General features: G+C 46.9%; 1 protein-coding gene across 1 annotated transcript in view; it reads right to left on the minus strand.

Annotated features, from left to right (window-relative positions):
- SLC24A3 (solute carrier family 24 member 3) overlaps window positions 1–18950 on the minus strand; it is a 496071-nt gene that overhangs the window by 45348 nt on the left and 431773 nt on the right. Inside the window, exons 8-9 of the mRNA XM_084777255.1 lie at window positions 7781–7806; window positions 949–1002 (exon numbers count right to left, since the gene is read on the minus strand). Of these exons, the coding sequence (XP_084633381.1) occupies window positions 949–1002; window positions 7781–7806 (80 nt within the window). The remainder of the gene's footprint in view (window positions 1–948; window positions 1003–7780; window positions 7807–18950) is intronic.

Below are 18950 nucleotides of genomic sequence, written 5' to 3' on the forward strand. Positions count from 1 at the left end.
GGACCGCAAGCAATGCTATCATTCTTGATACAAAAAAGTAAGCTGCCTTGTCTCCTGAAGAGGTGAGAGCATGCGGTGGCAGCTTGAAAACGGAGACAAGTTATTGGCTTCTCGTTCCTTCTAACTGAAGTACAGCCCTGAAGGTGGGCTGCCCTTACTGATTCAGGTCTTATGAATAGAGCGTGACGAAGTGATGGTGTGCCTGTCTGAGGAGGAATAAAGAAGGCATGGAGGGATATCCTGCCCTCTGCTTCCCTCTTCGGAATCACTTAGCCCTGTAGGGATCCACTCAAGCAGCCATAGGAAGAAGCTCATGTAGTGAGGAATGGAGCCCTTCAGCCAAAAGCTAGTATTAGCTTCCCAGCCACGTGAGTGGGCCATCACCAAGGCAGATTCAACTGGCCTCAGTCAACTTCATGGCTTCAGCCTGAGACAGTGTCCAATTTGTAACCTTGTGACAGACTCTAAGCCAGGATCCTCCCAGTGAAGCAGCTCTTGGATTTCTAATTCTCAGGTAATACATATTTTTGCCTTTTAAGCCACTAAGTTTTGGGGCAGTTTGTTACACAGCAGCAGATGACTGATACATCTGGAGTAATGGAAGACTGTATGGCCTCAGTCACTTTGTTAACTTTCATTTCATCTTCCCACACCAAGTAGAGTAATGCAAAATACAACTTGTCGGGTTTTACCTTCATTCTAATAAAAGCTAAAAGCACACTTGCTAGATCCTGAAGATATAGGTTCTAGAAAGTTCTTGAATGAAATATGAAAGTGGTTAATTTTGTCATCACATATAAATTGAGGGGTCATTTTATTTTATAGTTCCTAACCAAAATGATGGAGACTCCCAACAGTCACTGAGTCTGGGATGGCGTCATTGAATGAGTCAGCGCCCCTCCCCTCTTCTACATTCTTATGCAACACTGCTGCAGGTGCTTTACTTACTTCATGATGATGATATAGATGAGGTACATCAGCACAAGGACCAGAGACTCCCACCTGCATGGGAAGAAGGACAGTTAGAGAAGGCTAGCCCACACCTGCAGCCATAGCGCCCTGCACGTGCCCGGTCTCATCTGATCTCAGAAGAGAAAGCAAGCCCAGCAGCTAAACCATGTCAACCAGTGCTGGAAACATCAGCAGTCAATGGCTGGGATGGCAAGGCAGACCAGTTACCCACATTCTTAGTCTATGCACGTGTTTCATGTGCCAAAGATTGTTTCTCCTCACTTGAAGGGAAGATGTCTCTCTGCTATTCGCTTACCAAAGGAGCTCTGTGGAAAGTGGAAAGCCCTTGAGCATACAAGTGTTTGCACAAATCTTCTGGGGTTTACTCACTCACTGGGTTACACATATCTACTTACAAAGAGCAAACACACCAGAGGAACTGATGGGGGCCTGGGCAACAGTGGCACTGGTGGGGGTACAGGGGTGTTGGATGCAGAATGTACTGCCAAAGAGAGACAGGGAGAAGAGAGAGACACAGAGATCAGGAGAGAGTCAGGTAGTGTCAAGGGCAGCGAGAGAGAGAGAGAGAGAGAGAGAGAGAGAGAGAGAGAGAGAGAGAGAGAGAGAGAGAGAGAGAGAGATCCAGAACCTTCTAGTGAGAAGGTATCAGCAGGGAGAGTAAGAATGAGTGGGGGAGCTGGGCATGGTGGACAGTGGTTGGTGCCTGCAGTCTTCGAAAGTGCACAGTTCTAAGTCAGCCTGGACTATATAGGGAGATCCTTCATCCAAGACACAAGAAAGGAAAACCCAAACCACAGCGCAGAGAGGACAGGAGGTGACACAGCCAAGACAAAGGAAGGAAGGCAACTGAGCAGCAGGAGCGGCCTCTTAGGGTCTGACTTCTTTCATTTCTTTATTTAGTAGCTTCCAGCTGAAGCTCAGGGGGCTTTGAAGCCCTGCTTAGCTGCCAGTTTAAACAAATTAAAGGAATGTGTTTGGTTTGGAGAGACAGGAACTGGGGAGGTTTGAGGAGGAAGTTCCTTAGCCCTTATTTGATCCCAGAAAAATAATATGGCCTCTTATATAAAGAATATAGATAGGTTTTATGCTGCTATATTTATAAAGTGGAAAAGACGGAGGAATTCAGGTGGCTCCACTCAGGGAGGGGCTAGGATACCATAAGACACAACAGAACTGGGCGTGGCGCACGCCTATGATCCCAGCACTTAGGGAGGCAGAGGCAGGCGGATCTCTGTAAATTTGAGGCCAGCCTGGTCTACAAAGCGAGTCCACCAGCAGAAGAATGGATACACACACACACACACACACACACACACACACACACACACACACATATATATATATACAATATATACAAATCATTCATAAACACAAATGAAATTGTAATGTTTGCAAGAAATGGATGAAACTAGAGGTCATATCAAGCAAAATAAGCAATATTCATAAAGATAAATATTGTTTATTTTTTCTCATGTGGAATATAGATAAAAAATAAGCCATAAAAGTAAAAGTGAGATTAGCAGTTGGGGAGGGGCAATGGAAGGCAGGAGGGGTCTCAGATTATAGGGATGGATGTCATCAAAGTATACGATGCACATGTGTGGTAAAATAAAATTGAAGGTCATTATTTTATACCACAAATACAGACTAACTAAAATAGGGCTGGTCATGGAAACTCTGGGTCCACACAGAGTGCTCTCCCATGCCTCCTTAAGAATTATTTTGCTAGCATGCATTTATCCATACGGAAAGCACTTGGAGTGTGAGGGGTCTCTGAGCATCCCAACTGTCCCCGGTTCAACCGTAGTTCTCAGCTTCAGTCTCCAGTCAGGTGACCCGGAGTCTGACCCCCATTGTATCACTCCAGAAAAGCAGGTATGTATGTAAAAGGAACATGGTTAAGTCTTTCTAAAGAAAGGGGCATTTCAGTGGGAGATCATGGGAGAAGAACCAAATTCAGCGGTCAGTTCCACGCCCCCTTCCTTCCTTCTTCTTTTTAATCTTTTCGGTCATGTTGTATCCCACGCTGCCCTCAAACTTGCAATCTGTCTTCTGTCTACCTCCACCTCCAGAGTGCTTAAACCTACTACTTCCTAAACACTCTTACAGTCTTTCTCATTCTTTGAGGTTTTTTTTTTTTTCTCATAGCAAGCCCTTAAGCTCGTTGTTGGCCATTTTTCAGGACCACTCAAGGGTAGGAGACCCCATTCTTTTTAAAAATATTTTTATATTTTTATAATTTATTCACATTACATTCTGCCCTTGCTCTTAACCTTCTGTTCCCACCCTCCCTCCCTCTTTCACCCTATTCCCCTCCCCTAGTCCTCTGATGGGGCGAGAGGCCCTCCTCCTCCACCATCTGACCACAGCCTATCAGGTCTCATCGGGATAGCCTGCATCCCCTTCCTTTGTGGGCCACAAGGCCACTCCACCAAGGGGAAGTGATCAAATCGAGGGCACCATAGGTCATGTCAAACGCAGTCCCCACTCCCACCCCCAACACATGGAGAATGTGCTGTTTATTGGCTATATCTAGATTCTCTGTACGATTGGTGCATAAGTTTGTGCAGGCCCCTGTCCAGATCTGTCAGCCTTGATTGGGAGACCCCATTCTTGTCTATATTGCTGGCTTCCTTTGTGGACCTGGCAAGGTCTTTCCACCCTGAGCACACTGGGTAGCTGATGCCCTGTGGCCTCCTGCTATTCCCTTGGCTCCTTTGCCTAGCTGATTAGCAGGTGGCCTCATGGTTCCCTCTACACATGCTTTTTCTTAGTGCTGTGAACATTTCAAAACGACCTCTGATAACACGTCTACTGTCTGTCCACCAGCCAGATGTGACCCTGAATGAAGGTCAGCACTGTCCATGGCTATGTGCTGGGTCCAGCTCGTGATAGACGCTAGGTGATATTCCCAGACATTTTTCCAGAGCTACTTTGGTCTCCCATGGTCACAACTTGAACAACCAGAACAACACTCAGGACATTTTAGTTTCTTCTAGAACCTTTGGAACCCTGACACACACATTTCAGCTTCACACTAGAATGCATGCATTCATTCAGTGCTCTCTGCTTCTGACTGTAGATGTAATGTGAGCAGTTCTCTAAAGAGTCTGCTGCTGTGACGTCTCTGCTAGTCTGTACTAGAACTGTGAGCTAAAATAAACCCATTTCTCCCCAGAGTTGCTTTTTCTCATGACATTTTATTGCATCTGTGGGAAGACAATTCCATGAACGACCAAGTATAGAAGTTCTCAATCTTCCTAATGCTATGACCTCAGGTTGTGGGGACCTCCAGCCATAAGATTATTTTCGTTGCTACTTCATACCTGCAAATTTGCTACTGTTATGAGTCAGAATATAAATATTTGATATGCAGTATAGTCTTAGGTGACCCCTTTGAAAAGGTCATTCAATCCCCAAAGGGGTCGCAACCCACAGGTTGAGAACTGCTGATCTAGTGTAATACTGTGCAGTACGTGAGCACGTCTCAACCCTGTTATTTAAACAGCATTTGCATTGCATTGGGGGTTAGTGATCTGGAGGTGTCTTAGTGCATGCAGAGGAAGGTGAGTAAATACCATAACATTTTACATATGGACTTCAACAACCATACATTCTGGTATCACTGGCAGTCCTAAAACCAATTCTTCACAAATCCTGAGAGACCACCGCATTTGTATTTGACAATATTCATTTCCTAAAGAGGATTCTCTTCTCCCTTGTTTCAAAATCAGTTGCAATCGGTTTTTTTTCTAGAGCTATGAAGTGCTTTAATCACTTGCCTTAACATGTCTAGGAGCTGCTGGACTGTCTTGTAACAAGGGTGAAATTCACCAAACCCCTGCCATGCCTTCTATGGGCACTCTGAAGAGTCTTGTTTTAAGAGAGAGAGAGAGAGAGAGAGAGAGAGAGAGAGAGAGAGAGAGAGAGAGAGAGAGAGAGAGAGAGAAGCTCCTGCCCACACCCTTCCAGATCAGTCAATGCTTGGAAGGTAGGAATGCAGGAGAAGCAAAAAGTGAAAGGCATCTTCAAGTTCAATGTATGTTACATCCTTTATGGTGAGGAGTTGAAATTCCTGGAATCACTAGAGCAGCAAAGGGCAGTGGTACAGTTTAATTTCTTGGTCTCATTCATATGAGAAATTCCTTCTGTCAGCTCATGCGTGCAATAACAGTGATTACACAACAGGCCAGCACTCTGAGAATGACGGCACTCAGAGGAGCCCTGGGAGCCGTTGGCTCAGATCTTTGGAAGCAAACACTGAGAGACTTTTGATTCTAACATCCCCCAGGCCTAGCACTGAGTTGCACACCGTTTGTGACTCATGCACCCGTGGTCCATACTCCTGACTCCATGTACAGGACTGTAGGCGCTCAGAATATAGGCACTTATGGCCTGTTTCCTTGCAGAATCTAGAATCTCCTGTAAAAGGCTTTGGGTTCCATCCTAGCATAGGTTTACTTTTTCATCACAAGGGGGAAAAAAAAGACGGAGCACCATTTTGTGATTGATTGAATAGGAATGTCCCTCATAGGCTCATGTATTTGAATGCTTGGTCATTAGGGAATGGGGTGTTGGGCTTTGGGGTTTCAGAAGCCCATGCCATGCGCCATGGTTTTATCTTCTCTTCTTTCTGCCTTTGGATTCAGATGTAGAGCTCTCAGCTCTATGTCTGCCTGCATGCCGCCATGTTTCCTGCCATGATGATAATGGACGAAAGCTCTGAAACTGTAAGCCAGCTCCAATTAAATGCTTTCTTTTGTAAGAGTTGCCCTGGTCATAGAATCTCATCACAGTAGTAGAACTGTTGACTAAGACAGCTTTGGAATGAAAGGGAAATCAACTCCCCTTTCTGGCTCTAGGACATGGGAGGGTCTCTTTAAGGATCCTGTAAGCAAACCAACCAAAGATGTCTGTATTCATTCCTGCCTGACATGGTTCTCACGCCGTAATGCAATGCTGTGAGATGGCACAAGTGAGGGCTCCCCCAAGATGGCAGGCCTCACCCTGAGATGACCCTGGTGACCTTGAGGACAGTGCCCTTAGCAGATCTGGGACTTGGGGTGCTCCTAGCCATTCTGGTCCCTTTTGGGCTTTTCATCCCTAATCCCTAAAAAGACTTCTTATTTCTTGTGAATCAGTATGGAGAGCATGGGTCTTAAAAAATACAATATATGTACTTTATTATGATCTGAATTTTTAATAATTAGGTTTTGAAACTAATGTTTTGAAACAATAATTAGGTTTTTTAAACAAGCTGTTTTTATTTCCTAAAAAAAACCCCAAAAACCCAGAGACAGGTCAACGACTTATCTCTATGGGCTGGCATAGCTCCCCTACGACATTCCTCATCACTGAGGTAGACCCTTGCTACCCACAAGTTCTGGAAGCCAGAGGGCTGCTCTCAGACAGAGGTACGGCCCCCAAAAGGGCTAACAAAAGCTGAGAACAATTTCTGAAAGCAAAGCCACAGGAATTCTCTGCCTCTTTTTCTAGCTCATTCTGAAGTCAAAGTAACAGCAGTGGAAGTTTCTGGCTACAGACTCGCTCCTATTTCTGAGAAGTTTTTCATTTTCCTCTACTTAGGCAGATCAAACATTTTTGGGGGGTGGGGGGGGAAGCTGTAACAAGGATGCATAGGCTACCCAATTTCTATTTCCATTTCAAACATACTGGGCTCGCTCAGAACTCGGTTCAAGAATGGGGGTTTGGACCGTTGGCCAAAATGCAAATAGCCCTCCAATATTTAATTGAACAACATCTTCTATCTAAACCACCACAGACTCTGGGATTCCTTTTAGAGTCTTAGCAGCACTTTAATGGACAGCCGCCTGTGATGTGCTTGGATCCTGACTCCTAAGATGCCGCTGAGGCCTGGGATGCTGAACTTGATTTGCATCATGCTGCAGCCCAGAAACAGAATGTCACCCCAGAGGCCTGCCCGCTAACGGCTTGGTTCCTGGCTTGGCGCCCTTGGGAACTGGTGAAACCCTGAAGAGGCAGCGGCTCAGCGGGAAGTTAGCGGGTCACTAGGAGTGTTACCTTGAAGAAAACAGTGGGACCTTCTTTCTACTGCTGTCTGGGATTGGGGCGAATGGTTTTGTTTTGATGAACATTCCCTCTTACCATGCTGTGCCACCAGAACAAGGGCTGACACCTGTCAAACTGGGAGTGAAAACGAACCTTTTCTCATTATAAGCTGATTGTCTGTGTTAACTTAGTTATAGTAATGGAAAGCTGACTGACACAGACATTAAAAAAAAAAAAATTAGTCAAACCATAACCATGGCCCAGCAATGGCTGACTATAGAAAGACACAAAATATTTACAATATCCAACTTCTACAATAAAGATGTGTAGATATAAAGATATGAATCCCATAGTCCCAGCCCAAGAGAAAAGCTTGGTAAGGGGCAATTTAATGTCGTTGTTGAGGGAGATGGAGGGATTCTAAGAAATTCTGGTTGTTCCAAGGTGTCATGACATTTCTTTCCTTTTCTAAATTAGATTTACTTGTTTATTTTTTACTTATTTGCTTGTGTGCACATGTGTGCATGCGCACCTGTGAGAGCATGTGTACACCAGGTATGGGTGTGGAGGTCAGAGGACAACTTGTGGGTCAGTTCTCTCCCTTGAACACATGGGCTCCAGGGATTAAACCCACATTGTTAGGCTTGGCGGAAGTGCCTTTACCCACTGAGCCACCTTGCTGCCCCTCCTTCCTTTTCTAACCCTCAACTCCAGCCTGCGATTCATTTGGCCCTGCATTATAAAAAGGGACAATTAGAAGGGAAAAAGAGGTACTTACCAAGAAACTTTTTCATCATAAATGAACTGTGAAAAAACAAAGAAGAAACATGGTTAGAGATGTGTGCACACCTGTGCACATAGCGAGTTTTAAGATGGTGTGCAGTCGGTGCTCACTGAGGGGATGGTGCCACCCACATCTGCGATGGAATGCCAGGCACCTGTGGGCAAATGCTGCAGGCTCTGGCTACTAAGAGTAAAAGGACAATCTGTGCAAAGGTTGGGGTACAGAGGGGAAGCACCAGGTGATCCTGGCCACCTTTCAGTTTCTGTCCCCAAATAGAGGGACCGGGAAGGATGACTCTGCTCTATAAAACAAGGCATGTCGTAGAACTGAGGTCTACAAGGGAACTTGGCAGGTCCTTTCCGATGCTCATCCCTTAGTGCCGCTAGCGACATTGCTGCACATCCCAGTGCAGTGTGCTGCCCCTTCACTTTCAGTGTAAATACTTGATATTCTACACACTCGACATTGTCCTTTTAACTGGCTCTCCTTTTGTTCCTAAGAGAGACACTATGTCACAACTGAAAGGAGGGGGGGTCAGCACCCCTTAGCACCGCACACAGGTGAGACAAGTGACCACAATGGCACCAAACTGTGTTTGCAGATCCTAGGCACTGTTGGCTGCCCATGCCCTGTGCTGTGGCCTGCCTTCTGTTAATGAAGGAGGCTACAAAAGGTCAGAGCAGTCAAGGAAAGAAATGGCAAACAGATTTTATTTTTATCTGTTGGAACCAATAGAGTGTCTATAATAAAGTTTAACCAGTTAACCCCCGAGCCCAACGCCACCTCATGTCAATTCCCATCTTCGGAAAACACAACAAAACAAAACACAAGTGAATTAGTAAAATCCTTTGATTTTATATAGGGAAACCAAATTTCAGAAAGCAGAAACAATATTGCGGTTGTTCAACCCACTGTAGAATTGGCTCTAGGACTCAGGCCTGACCGGTATTTTGGACCTCTTCCCATGACATACTTATGTGCCCATGTGACTCACAGGACCCACAAAAGGTGTACCTGTTGGGGAGGCAGGACGCCATGGAAATGGCTACATGGCTTCTTTGAACATGGGGATCTTTGAGTGGTACTCCCTATGGAGGCAGAGGCCTCGGGAGACTGTTAAGGCAGAGGCTGCAGGGTAACCTTGGTACACAGTGCCAGGCCACCATACAGCGAGATGGTGAGTGTGGCTAACAGTATGTGGCCATTGCTTTGGTCTCCAGCAATGCTAATAATCTCCAGCTATGTTGAGACACAAAAGATGCTTCAAAGACAGGTCACAAGACCCACGAGGAATCTTCAGGTGAGTTTAAAGGTCTAGGAGGTAGGAGCCAATGCTTACTTGTAACTGGTCCTTTCTAATAAGCTGTTGGAGAGAGAGAGAGAGGCGGAGGGGATATGTCGCTTCATTGTTTTTTGTTACTCTGTCTCTGCCATCAAGCCCAACAAGTTGACATTTGGAAGAAAATGCCAAAGGCAGAAAGGGCAGAGGATGAGAGGAGCCAGGAGAGGAATTAAGGGAAGAATGGATGGAGGCTGGATGGTATGGAATCCACCCTCTGGAAAGAGTCATGCTTGTTTTACAGTCACCACAATTAACAAATTGTTATCGTGAAATAACGGAACAGAACCAATTATTTAAGATGGAAAACATTTTTATTAACTGCTTAATTCAATATTAGTCTCAGCAATGGGGATGGAACAATTACTTCATAGTCACTCAAGAGAATATGAGACGCTAGGAGAGTTTATTAACCAGGTCAATTTAATTCTCTCCATCCAGAGAAGGCAGGCAATGCCATGTCTGAATGCTGCTTTTAGGGAGCCTGTACTTTCTAAATTCTCCATAGATAGGAGCACACAGATCCTACAAAAGGAGTCATTGGGAGTCAGCTAGCCTCAGGACAGAGGCACAAGAATCCCTCGTGTGCTTTCCAGGAACAGCTGTGGGCCGGTACACCTTTAACTATTGATTATTTAAAGAAAAAGTAATAATGGCCTTAGTTGTACAAAGATCCCCAGTGCAGCTTGAATGTGAACCTCCCACAGATATGTGCTCTCGAAACGTGGTCCCCGGCTGGTGCTTTGAGGGGGTACAGAGCCTTTGGCGAGGTGGCCTAGGCAGCAGAAACAAATTATCAGTCTTGCAGGCAATGCCTGCTTCCCGTCCAAGCTTTCTGCTTCCCGATACATCAGCTGTGAGAAGACCCCTCAAACTCCCTCTGCTGCCTACAGGAGCATGCCCCCTCCTGTGCCTTCTGTGCCATGCTGGCCTGTGCTCCCTCTGAAACTGTGAGCTATTATAAACCTCTCCTTTAAGTTGCTTCTGTCACAGTGTTTTGCCACAGTGAAAAAGTAGCTAACACAGTCACAAATGGAGGATGGAGTTTACAGGGAGCCTAAATGAGCAGAGACAGAATGGGCCAGCCTCGGTGAGGGTGAGATCGGGTCAGTTACTAGCCAGAGGCCAAGCATTTGAGCCTGCAGAACTGGCATGGTGGAGTATGAGGTTGAGGAGGCGTGGTTGAGGAAGGCAGACACAGAAAGAAAAGTGGAGGTCATCCTCCTGCAAGTTCCAACACAGGGTAGTAATCTGGAAACATCCAAAATGCCCAATAGTTTTTCTTTTGTTGGCCTTGGGCCCAGGAACACTCTGTTTTCTCAGGGTAGCAACTGCTGTATCTGCTACGGAGGAGAGGCTAGATAACCCCCCCTCCCCCGCCCCTCCCCCTCCCCCACCCCTTCCCCTTCCCCCCTCCCTCCCCCCCACCAGGGACTCGGCTGTCCTCTGGCTAAGGCAGAAATGTGGGGTTCATCCCTTAAAAGGATAGTGGAGAGAAATGAGGGGATGTGGGACAGAGTATAAGATGGAAAAAGGAGGCTCAAAACCGAGCCTTGAAAAAGGAAGTAGAAACAGGCTTGCTTCTTCTGGGAAAGGGAGGGAGGGGTTTATGAAGCATCTTAGAACACCAGTGGGGGGCAGGGCTGGCCTGGCCATCCTGTCGTTGAATACTGAAAATGAGAAAATGAACATTTCTGGCAGGATGTTCCTTCAGAAAGATGATGGTGCCTTCCTGACGGAGGCCCAGAATCATTCTGCATGGATAGTTAGAATGGGGGGGGGGGGTGTCTTTTTGTCTTTGCTGCTGCTGTTGGCTGTGGGAAATGGGCTTGTTATTCCTTACAGACATTATTTAACTTCATTCTCTTGAGAGAAGTAATGCAAATGCCTCAGTTCTGGTGCTTTGGCTGCTAGAGGGAATACCGCACACCTCCTTCCCTGCCCCCACACTGCAGGGATAGCGCAGGCTGTAGAGGGAACCTGACCATTTTTCACACTCTTGGGGGATGGAGAGATGGCTCAGTGGTTTAGAGCACCATCTGCTCTTCCAAAGGACCCGGGTTCAGTTCCCAGCTCCCACATGGCAGCTCACACCTGTCTGTACCTCCAGTCCCAAGGGATCTGACACATTCATACTAAGGCACATAAAATAAAAAAGTAAATTAAAAAAAAAAAGTCAATGTAGTTCCACTTTCTTACCACTAGGTGGTGCTCACACCCCAGCCGGCCACCCTGGGCTAGGCAGCAAAGTTAAAAAGAAGTGGTTCAAGCTCACTTCCAAAGCTCTGGTGAGCCTGTAGGAAGGAGCTGAAGCACCTCCAGGCCGACAGCCCACTGAAGCACCTACAGCCAGCCACAGCTGCACGGGGCAAGTAGCGGTAGTCACCGCTTGACGTTCACTACTGTGGGGGTCAGGTAGAAATAAGTCATCTATGTCAACACTGAACCTTCCCACGAGTTGCAAATCAAATGGTCTCCTTCTGTGGCATTCGAAAGTAACCCAATCTTTTCCCAATAGAAAGCAAGCTTTGGGTAGTCTCTGCTGTATGTGTTTGCGGCCAGGCACTGAGATAGCTCACGGTGCTGAGAGCCAGCCAGGCACTGAGATAGCTCACGGTGCTGAGAGCCAGCCAGGCGCTGAGATAGCTTGAATTGTTGAGGAGAGCCTCTGGTGCTGAGAGCTGGGCCTCAGATTTGCTGAGCAAGCACTATTCTAGGGTCCTCACCTCTGACCTGTGTGTGTGTGTGTGTGTGTGTGTGTGTGTGTGTATTTGCACTTAGGTTTCCACATACTCTGCAGCTGGGCTAAATGTGAACAAACAGAAACAGATTTGACAATAGCACTCTTTTTTTTTTCTAGGCTCCCGAGAAGTGGTCGGGTGCCATGGAAACAGGCTTGTCAATCCTGGTGTTTGCTCTCGGATTCTTCCACACAAGTCGGGCTGACTTCGGGCAGGTGGATCCCTGGATGTCAGAGCATCCCAGGGAAATACCAAGAGAATGGCTCCATCAAGATGGAAAAACATGGCAAAGACAAGTTGGGAGCAGCTTGGGTGGAACCAGGAGAGGGGAGTGCATCACCTCCGTATCACTACATCTGCCCCAGTGTTTGAATCCTATAAAGCTATAACCACAAAGTGAGGATGGCTGTGCTGCTGCGATTTCATAATCTACGTTATGATCCCCTGGCACTGCTAGAATCTTAAGCAGTGAAAATGACGGGGGGAAAATCAAGAATATCATTTTCTTTCAAGAGGCTAAAACTTGAAAAAAATCTTCCTTTCCTAACTATCAGATGAAGCTAGCTGCACCACCCCTCCCCCACCCCTCCCCTACCCCTCCCCCACCCCTCCCCCACCCCCCACAGACCCTTCTCATTCAACAGCACGGCGACCCCCCCTCAGCTGTTCTACATCGAGAACACCCACTTCTTCAGATCTAGGAGCAGGTTCAGCTAAGGGGAGGAACCCAAGCGGACATAGGAGAGCGCTCCTGGTACGTGCCCCTCTGTGGTTTATGCTTTAAGGATCACGGGCCACGTAAGAAGATAACTGGATGGCATCAGTGGGTGCAAGGGGGAGGACAAGAAATTCAGAGCTTGAGAAGTGCTGACCGGCGGCTCATATGCGCCTAGGAGAACCTGCTAGCAGGGAGAAAAGGGGTGGGGCAGTGGAACCCCAACACAAGGGCTGTTAAAATAAAGGACAAAAACAGACCCAAGCACAAACTAACAGTTTCAAGTCACTGTCTTTGTAAAAGCTGCGTGGCGCCTCCTCAGAAAGCCCCCTTTTGCCGCTGACATGTGCCCCTCCCTGTTGAATGAGCAAAGATGAACCCAGCCTCCCAGAGCTCCCGGCACCACACTGCCCTCTCCACACATCCATACCGGGGGACTGCGAGAAAAGCCAGTCAACCTTTGTGTGACCATTGCCAACTTATTGCAGGACTTAAAATTCTGTCGCAGTCATTCCTTTTTCATCATTTATTCCCTCTTGGCCAGAAGGAGAGATGAAACAAAATGACAGGATGGTTGACGCGTGGGAGTCAAGAGAGGTCAGTTGATTCCCAGTGAAAAATGGAATTAGGAGGGAGAGGTGACCGGCTAGAGAAAAGGCCATCTGGAAAGTCAAGGACAATGCTTGCCACGACCGTTAGGATTGCTTTTCTACCACAGGAGCAACAGGACAAGACCATTTTAAGACTATATAATTGCCATGGTGGATATGTCGCTTTGTTAAATTGGCACAACTTAGAAGCACTTGGGAAGTCTTGATGGAGGACTGTCAACACTAGGTAGGCTTATGGGCATGTCTGCGAGGACTGTCCTAACTGCGTGGGAAGGCAGCCCAGTGTGAGTGGCCACGTTCCCTAGGCAAGGAGTTGGGAACTGTGTAAGGTTAGAGGAATTGAACTGAGCACAAGCAAGCGGTTGTACACGCACCCATTTCTCTCTGCTCGTGACTGTGGCTATGATATGGGAATCTCCTCCCTTGACTTTCCCCAGGCGTGGACTGTCACCTGGAAGTGTAAGCCAAATAAACTCCTTTTCCCCTCTATGGCTCTTTTGTCATTAAAAAAAATTCACTGCAACAGAAATGAAGCTATGAGTTCTTTCTTTCTTTCTTTCTTTCTTTCTTTCTTTCTTTCTTTCTTTCTTTCTTTTGTTTTTGTTTTTTGAAACTTCATGAGTTCTAGAGGATGAAAGGTAGAGCTGTGTTTTCTAACAGCATGCTCTCAGAATAAGGAATATTTCAGAATCCTGGAGGCAAAGTCAGAATTCTATATAGCTGCCCTGTATAGCTGGAGCTATGCTGGAGTGGTGCAGCTGAACCGTCTCAGACACACGCTGACATGTGAGCCTGAGAGGCGCGCATGCCTGTAGAATGCTCATTCTTTCTCCAGAACAGTTGGCTCACGAGAACTACACTGTCCGAGGTGGCAGTTACTAGCCACCTGTGCCTGTATGGTGCAACTTACCAAAATCAAAATTCAGTTGTTTGTTCTCAAGAGCTGCATTCCAAGTGTTCAGCAGCAGCACATGAGCATATGGCTGCCATGGCTGCACATGAGCATATGGCTGCCATGGCTGCACATGAGCATATGGCTGCCATGACTGCACATGAGCATATGGCTACCATGGCTGCACATGAGCATATGGCTGCCATGGCTGCACATGACCATATGGCTGCCACGGCTGCACATGACCATATGGCTACCATGGCTGCACATGACCATATGGCTGCCATGGCTGCACATGAGCATATGGCTGCCATGGCTGCACATGAGCATATGGCTGCCACGGCTGCACATGACCACATGGCTACCATGGCTGCACATGACCATATGGCTACTATGGCTGCACATGACCATATGGCTACCATGGCTGCACATGACCATATGGCTGCCATGGCTGCACATGACCATATGGCTACCATGGCTGCACATGACCATATGGCTACCATGGCTGCACATGAGCATATGGCTGCACGTGACCACATGGTTGTATAAGACAGTGATAAGGGATAGAAGACCCTGAATTCACCCACTTCCGGTAGTCATGTGTTAAAGGATTGCTGCTTAGGTTGGCACTATTGGGAGGCTAGTGAAGTCTTTGTGAAATAGAGCCAAATGAGTGGTTGTTAGTCCATCGGGGCCTGTCCTTGAAGGTGACAGTGGGATATCTCTCTGTTCCTGTTCTCTTTCTTGTTGTTTTGTCCATGAGCTTGGTATTTTGTTCCATCACATACACCTGTCAATGGTGGGCCCAAAGCAACAGTGGTTCTTGAATTTGAACTTGGGCTTCTGGGTCCATGAGCTTAACAAACCTTTTTATTTATAATTGCCTCAAGTATTTTGCCATGGCAAGTACAAAGTGACTCAGCCAAAGTCACTGGTCATCTCTGACAAGCTCAGCTTGTCATCAGCTCAGCTGTTTCTTCACCTCAATGGGATCTTTTCACCCAGGGGCTCTGCAAAGAGCTCCCCCTAGTGATGGGAATGGAAGCATTAACTTGAATTAGCTTCTTTGCTGTGCCTGCACTGAGAGTGGCCTGAGGGCTGTGCCAACAGGGGTCAATGTTCTGTCACCTACAGACGGACAGCACTTTGGATTGGATTTTCCCAGGGTATGGGGAAGCTAGCCCACAGACTTTTCCATCTCCCACAGAGGTTCTCTCCTCTTCACATCCCCAATCCCTGACTAAAACTGAAATGAAGGGTAAAAATAAAGTATTTCCTTTTGGGCAGCTGTTAGACTGATGATGTGATGGATCATTTGCATTTATGTAAATTTCATGATTATGTAAATCTTAGCAACATTTCAATACAAGAAACTTGACAGGCTGGCTGGAATTTGGAGAAAGGGGAGGACTGTGAGGCCTACTATGCCAATGGACCAAGCGCTCCCGGGTGTGGGGGTGCAGAGAAGAGGCAGGGGAGGGCTGCACTGCTCTGTCGCATTTCTGAGCAGGCATTTCCGAGCAGGCACACAGCCAGAGGCACTGCAGAGAACACAGCATGTTCTTAGGACTTAGTAGAGGTGTCCCTCTTGCTCCTGGGCATTGTCTAGCTCTCCTATGGTCCATGATGTCAACAGAGACGGTGTGTGAGGCTGAAGGGAGTCTCCATTCCTGAAGGGAGGCCAACGGGAAGAACACACTGCATGTTTCTGAAAGAATGGCAGAATGGCTGCTTCAGACAACGCTGTATCACCATCGTCTCTAGCTTTCTCCTTAAAACAGACTGATCGCAAAATAGCACAGAGGAAAAATTTAGATGGAGCCTAAGTACCAAAGCGACTAACTTTGGGTCTGAAAATGAACTGTTTTTATTTTGAGGAGTGGGGATTGTGTGTGGAATGCACATGCCTGTCTCACTCGCCCGTGTTTTTTGCTTTCTGCTCTGTCTGTGTCCCATTTTCAGTGACTACATCTCAGCGGTCTTAAGTACAAGCAATAATGAAGCCATGAGCATTTTCCTGGCTGGACTCTCTGCGCTCTGTTCCTCAGCAGCAAGCAGCATCTCTGGAGAAGCTGTCTTGGCTACTCTTCGGGTCTCCAGGCCTCCTGGCTCGTCCTTGGGGCTCTTGAGGGCCTCCTGACGAGAAGATACGTATAAATGGCATCTGGTCCCACTTAATCCAGGTTTGCCCTGTGAGGGAGTTGGCGTTCCTCGTACAACCTCAGAGGGTCAGCAGTTACTCCTGCCAAATGTTCCAGAACTTACAGAAAAATTGCTAGCTAAATTAAATTGTTTGAGAAACTTGGTGATTATTTTGTGGGCCAGGGAAAGGGCTTTTTCACAGAGGCATTTTAAGTGGCCATGGCACAGTCCTTTAGCAAGCTTCATACTACTTAAGGAAAATGGGAAGACAACATTTTGGTTCTATGTCTCGGTTCACAAAATAGAGGAATTTTTTTAAAAAAGGTATTATCATCAAGCTGCAGGGAGCTTGTGAGTCTCAGTGTCAGGCTGGAGTGTGGAATAGATGTGAGGGTGCTTTGAGAGACCCTGTGCTAAGTGCTGCCCTTCTGGGCTGAGGATGCGTCTTGTTCCTCACCCAGTCTCAGGTGGAAACGACCCCAGATGGCAGAGCTGGGGAGATGGCTCAGTAGCAGCGTGTTTGCTGATCAAGCACAAGGACCTGGGTCTGGGTTCTCAGCAGCCAAGTAAAATCTGGGCGTGGTAGTATGTGTTTGGGGGCGGAGCCAACTGGGTCCAGGGGCTTCCTGACCCTGTCCAGGAGGCTCCCTGTGTAGTGAGAGACCCTGTCTCAAAAAATAAAAGACAGGTGATTGAGGAAGACATCCCAACATCAGATTTTTGCCTTCACAGAGGCAAGTTAATACACAGGGACACACACACACATGCGCATGCGGACACACACACACACACACATGCATGTGTGCGTGCACACACACACGCACACCACACACACACACATGATAGATAAACAGATAGACATATAAGAATAAGATGGTGGGGAGCCTGGTGGCACCCAGAGAAAGAATAAGCGCGCTACCAAGATGAGACTTGATAGCCTATGACCATATAGTGCGGGAGGAGGTCCCCCTGGGTCACAGACCTAGGAGAGAGCAACAGGGTAAAAGCGGGAGGGAGGGAGGGAGGAATGGGAGGATACAAGTGAGGGGAAAACAATTGAGATGCAATCTGAATAAATTAATTAAATAATAAAAAATTAATAAAAGATTCACGCTCACTAACAGAGGTCAGAATTGTAGATAAACTAAAGTCTGCACAAAATATTATGATCTTTTTCCTTCAGAATTTCAAAAGTTGATTTTGAAAATGATCACAGCTGCGCTGGAGAACAATACCCCAAAGGGTTTCCATCCCCAGTGAAGTCACACTTTTCAAAACGCGTGCCCGTGGCGAACGATGACGCAGGTTGCAATGGTGTTTCCTGGATTCTATTCCAGACCCTAAGGAGGGAAAGTCTTTGGCTTCTGCATTTTAGATAACAGTGTCAATTGTTTCAGATGTTCACTGATACTGGGGGCCATCCCTTAGTGTACAATGGAGAAATATTCAGCCTTGAAGAATCCCATCTTATCTGTCACAGTTTTTAACAGTACACAAATGCAATTTCCCTCAAAGTCACAAAACCCTAGTTTTGACAACCCATCTGTAAATACACAGCTCGAGTCTTTAGCTGATGGCAAAGAATGATTGGATGCCACAGCTGATTGCTTGCTGAAGGAAACACAGGGCTGCCCCAGCAGCCAGCACGTTCAGCTGTCTCAGCTCTGTGATTTATGTACCACATCCCCAGGGCAGACGGTTGCTTGGCCCAAAGACCAAGTTCAGGAGGGTGTGTCACCTGTGACCAGAGAAGCCAAGCCTCTTTACTTCTTCACACACCATTAGCAGCAATTACATCTGTGTTATCTTGGACAGGTCCAGATAAATTGGACTAAATACAAGCCCGTCCACACACTGTCCAGGAGGTGTCTATGCTGAAAGCTGACAACTCGCAAGACTGCTCTGGGGGAGTGGATATGGCTGAGCCTGTGCCTTGGGAGACCTTGACTGCCTCCTTTCTATGCCATTGCCTTGTTTTTGTGAGCCTAGCCATCTCTTTGAAGCTCATCAGAGTGGACAGTTGCATTCACTTATGGTTGGCCTCCCTCGCTCACACTTGTCTCTTGAAAGAAAAACGTAATTTTCAAAAAGCATGGAAAAAATACCCTAAAAGTGCAGAATTGTGGAGTGCACATGAGCAATGTGTGCTGGTCCCTTGCAGGACAAAGCTAACCAGGAGCTGTGTTTGGGAAATCTGGGTTGATGTTAAGAGAGTCTCCTTGGGTTGAAGTGACTAGTCTGTTCCTAGCTAAGAATAAGCACAGAGTTCATGTGCGCCCTAAAGTCTGTTGCCTATGACTTCAAATGATGGACACAACGCACTGAGCCCTTCTGCTTTTGAGGTGGGTCTGGATTCTGCCAGAGATTCTCCTCTTTAGCCCCAGAGCTCAGAGGACACACCTTAGAACCCATGTAACGTTGTTTTCAGGAAAAACCTTGTGGTAGTTTCCAACCCCAAACCAGCTACAGGGAAGTGCTTTGTGACATGGCTCATCCAGTCCTGATGTTTAGGTGAGAAAATGGAAACCCAAAGAGAGCGATTTCTCTAAGCTCAGTGCCACTAGTAAGAAGGTGCAGTAGGTTTGGTTTCTAGACACTCAGAACATATGTATCATACATGTACATCATATTAATCATGAAGTATTGGGTCACACCTGCCACAATCTGCCATTTCTAAAGATGATGGTATAGTCATGAGCCAAGCCCAAAGACGTGATAACCAAG

Source organism: Acomys minous (genome assembly GCF_964271855.1).
Source record: "Acomys minous genome assembly, chromosome: 3".
In the NCBI taxonomy this organism is placed as follows: domain Eukaryota; kingdom Metazoa; phylum Chordata; class Mammalia; order Rodentia; family Muridae; genus Acomys; species Acomys minous.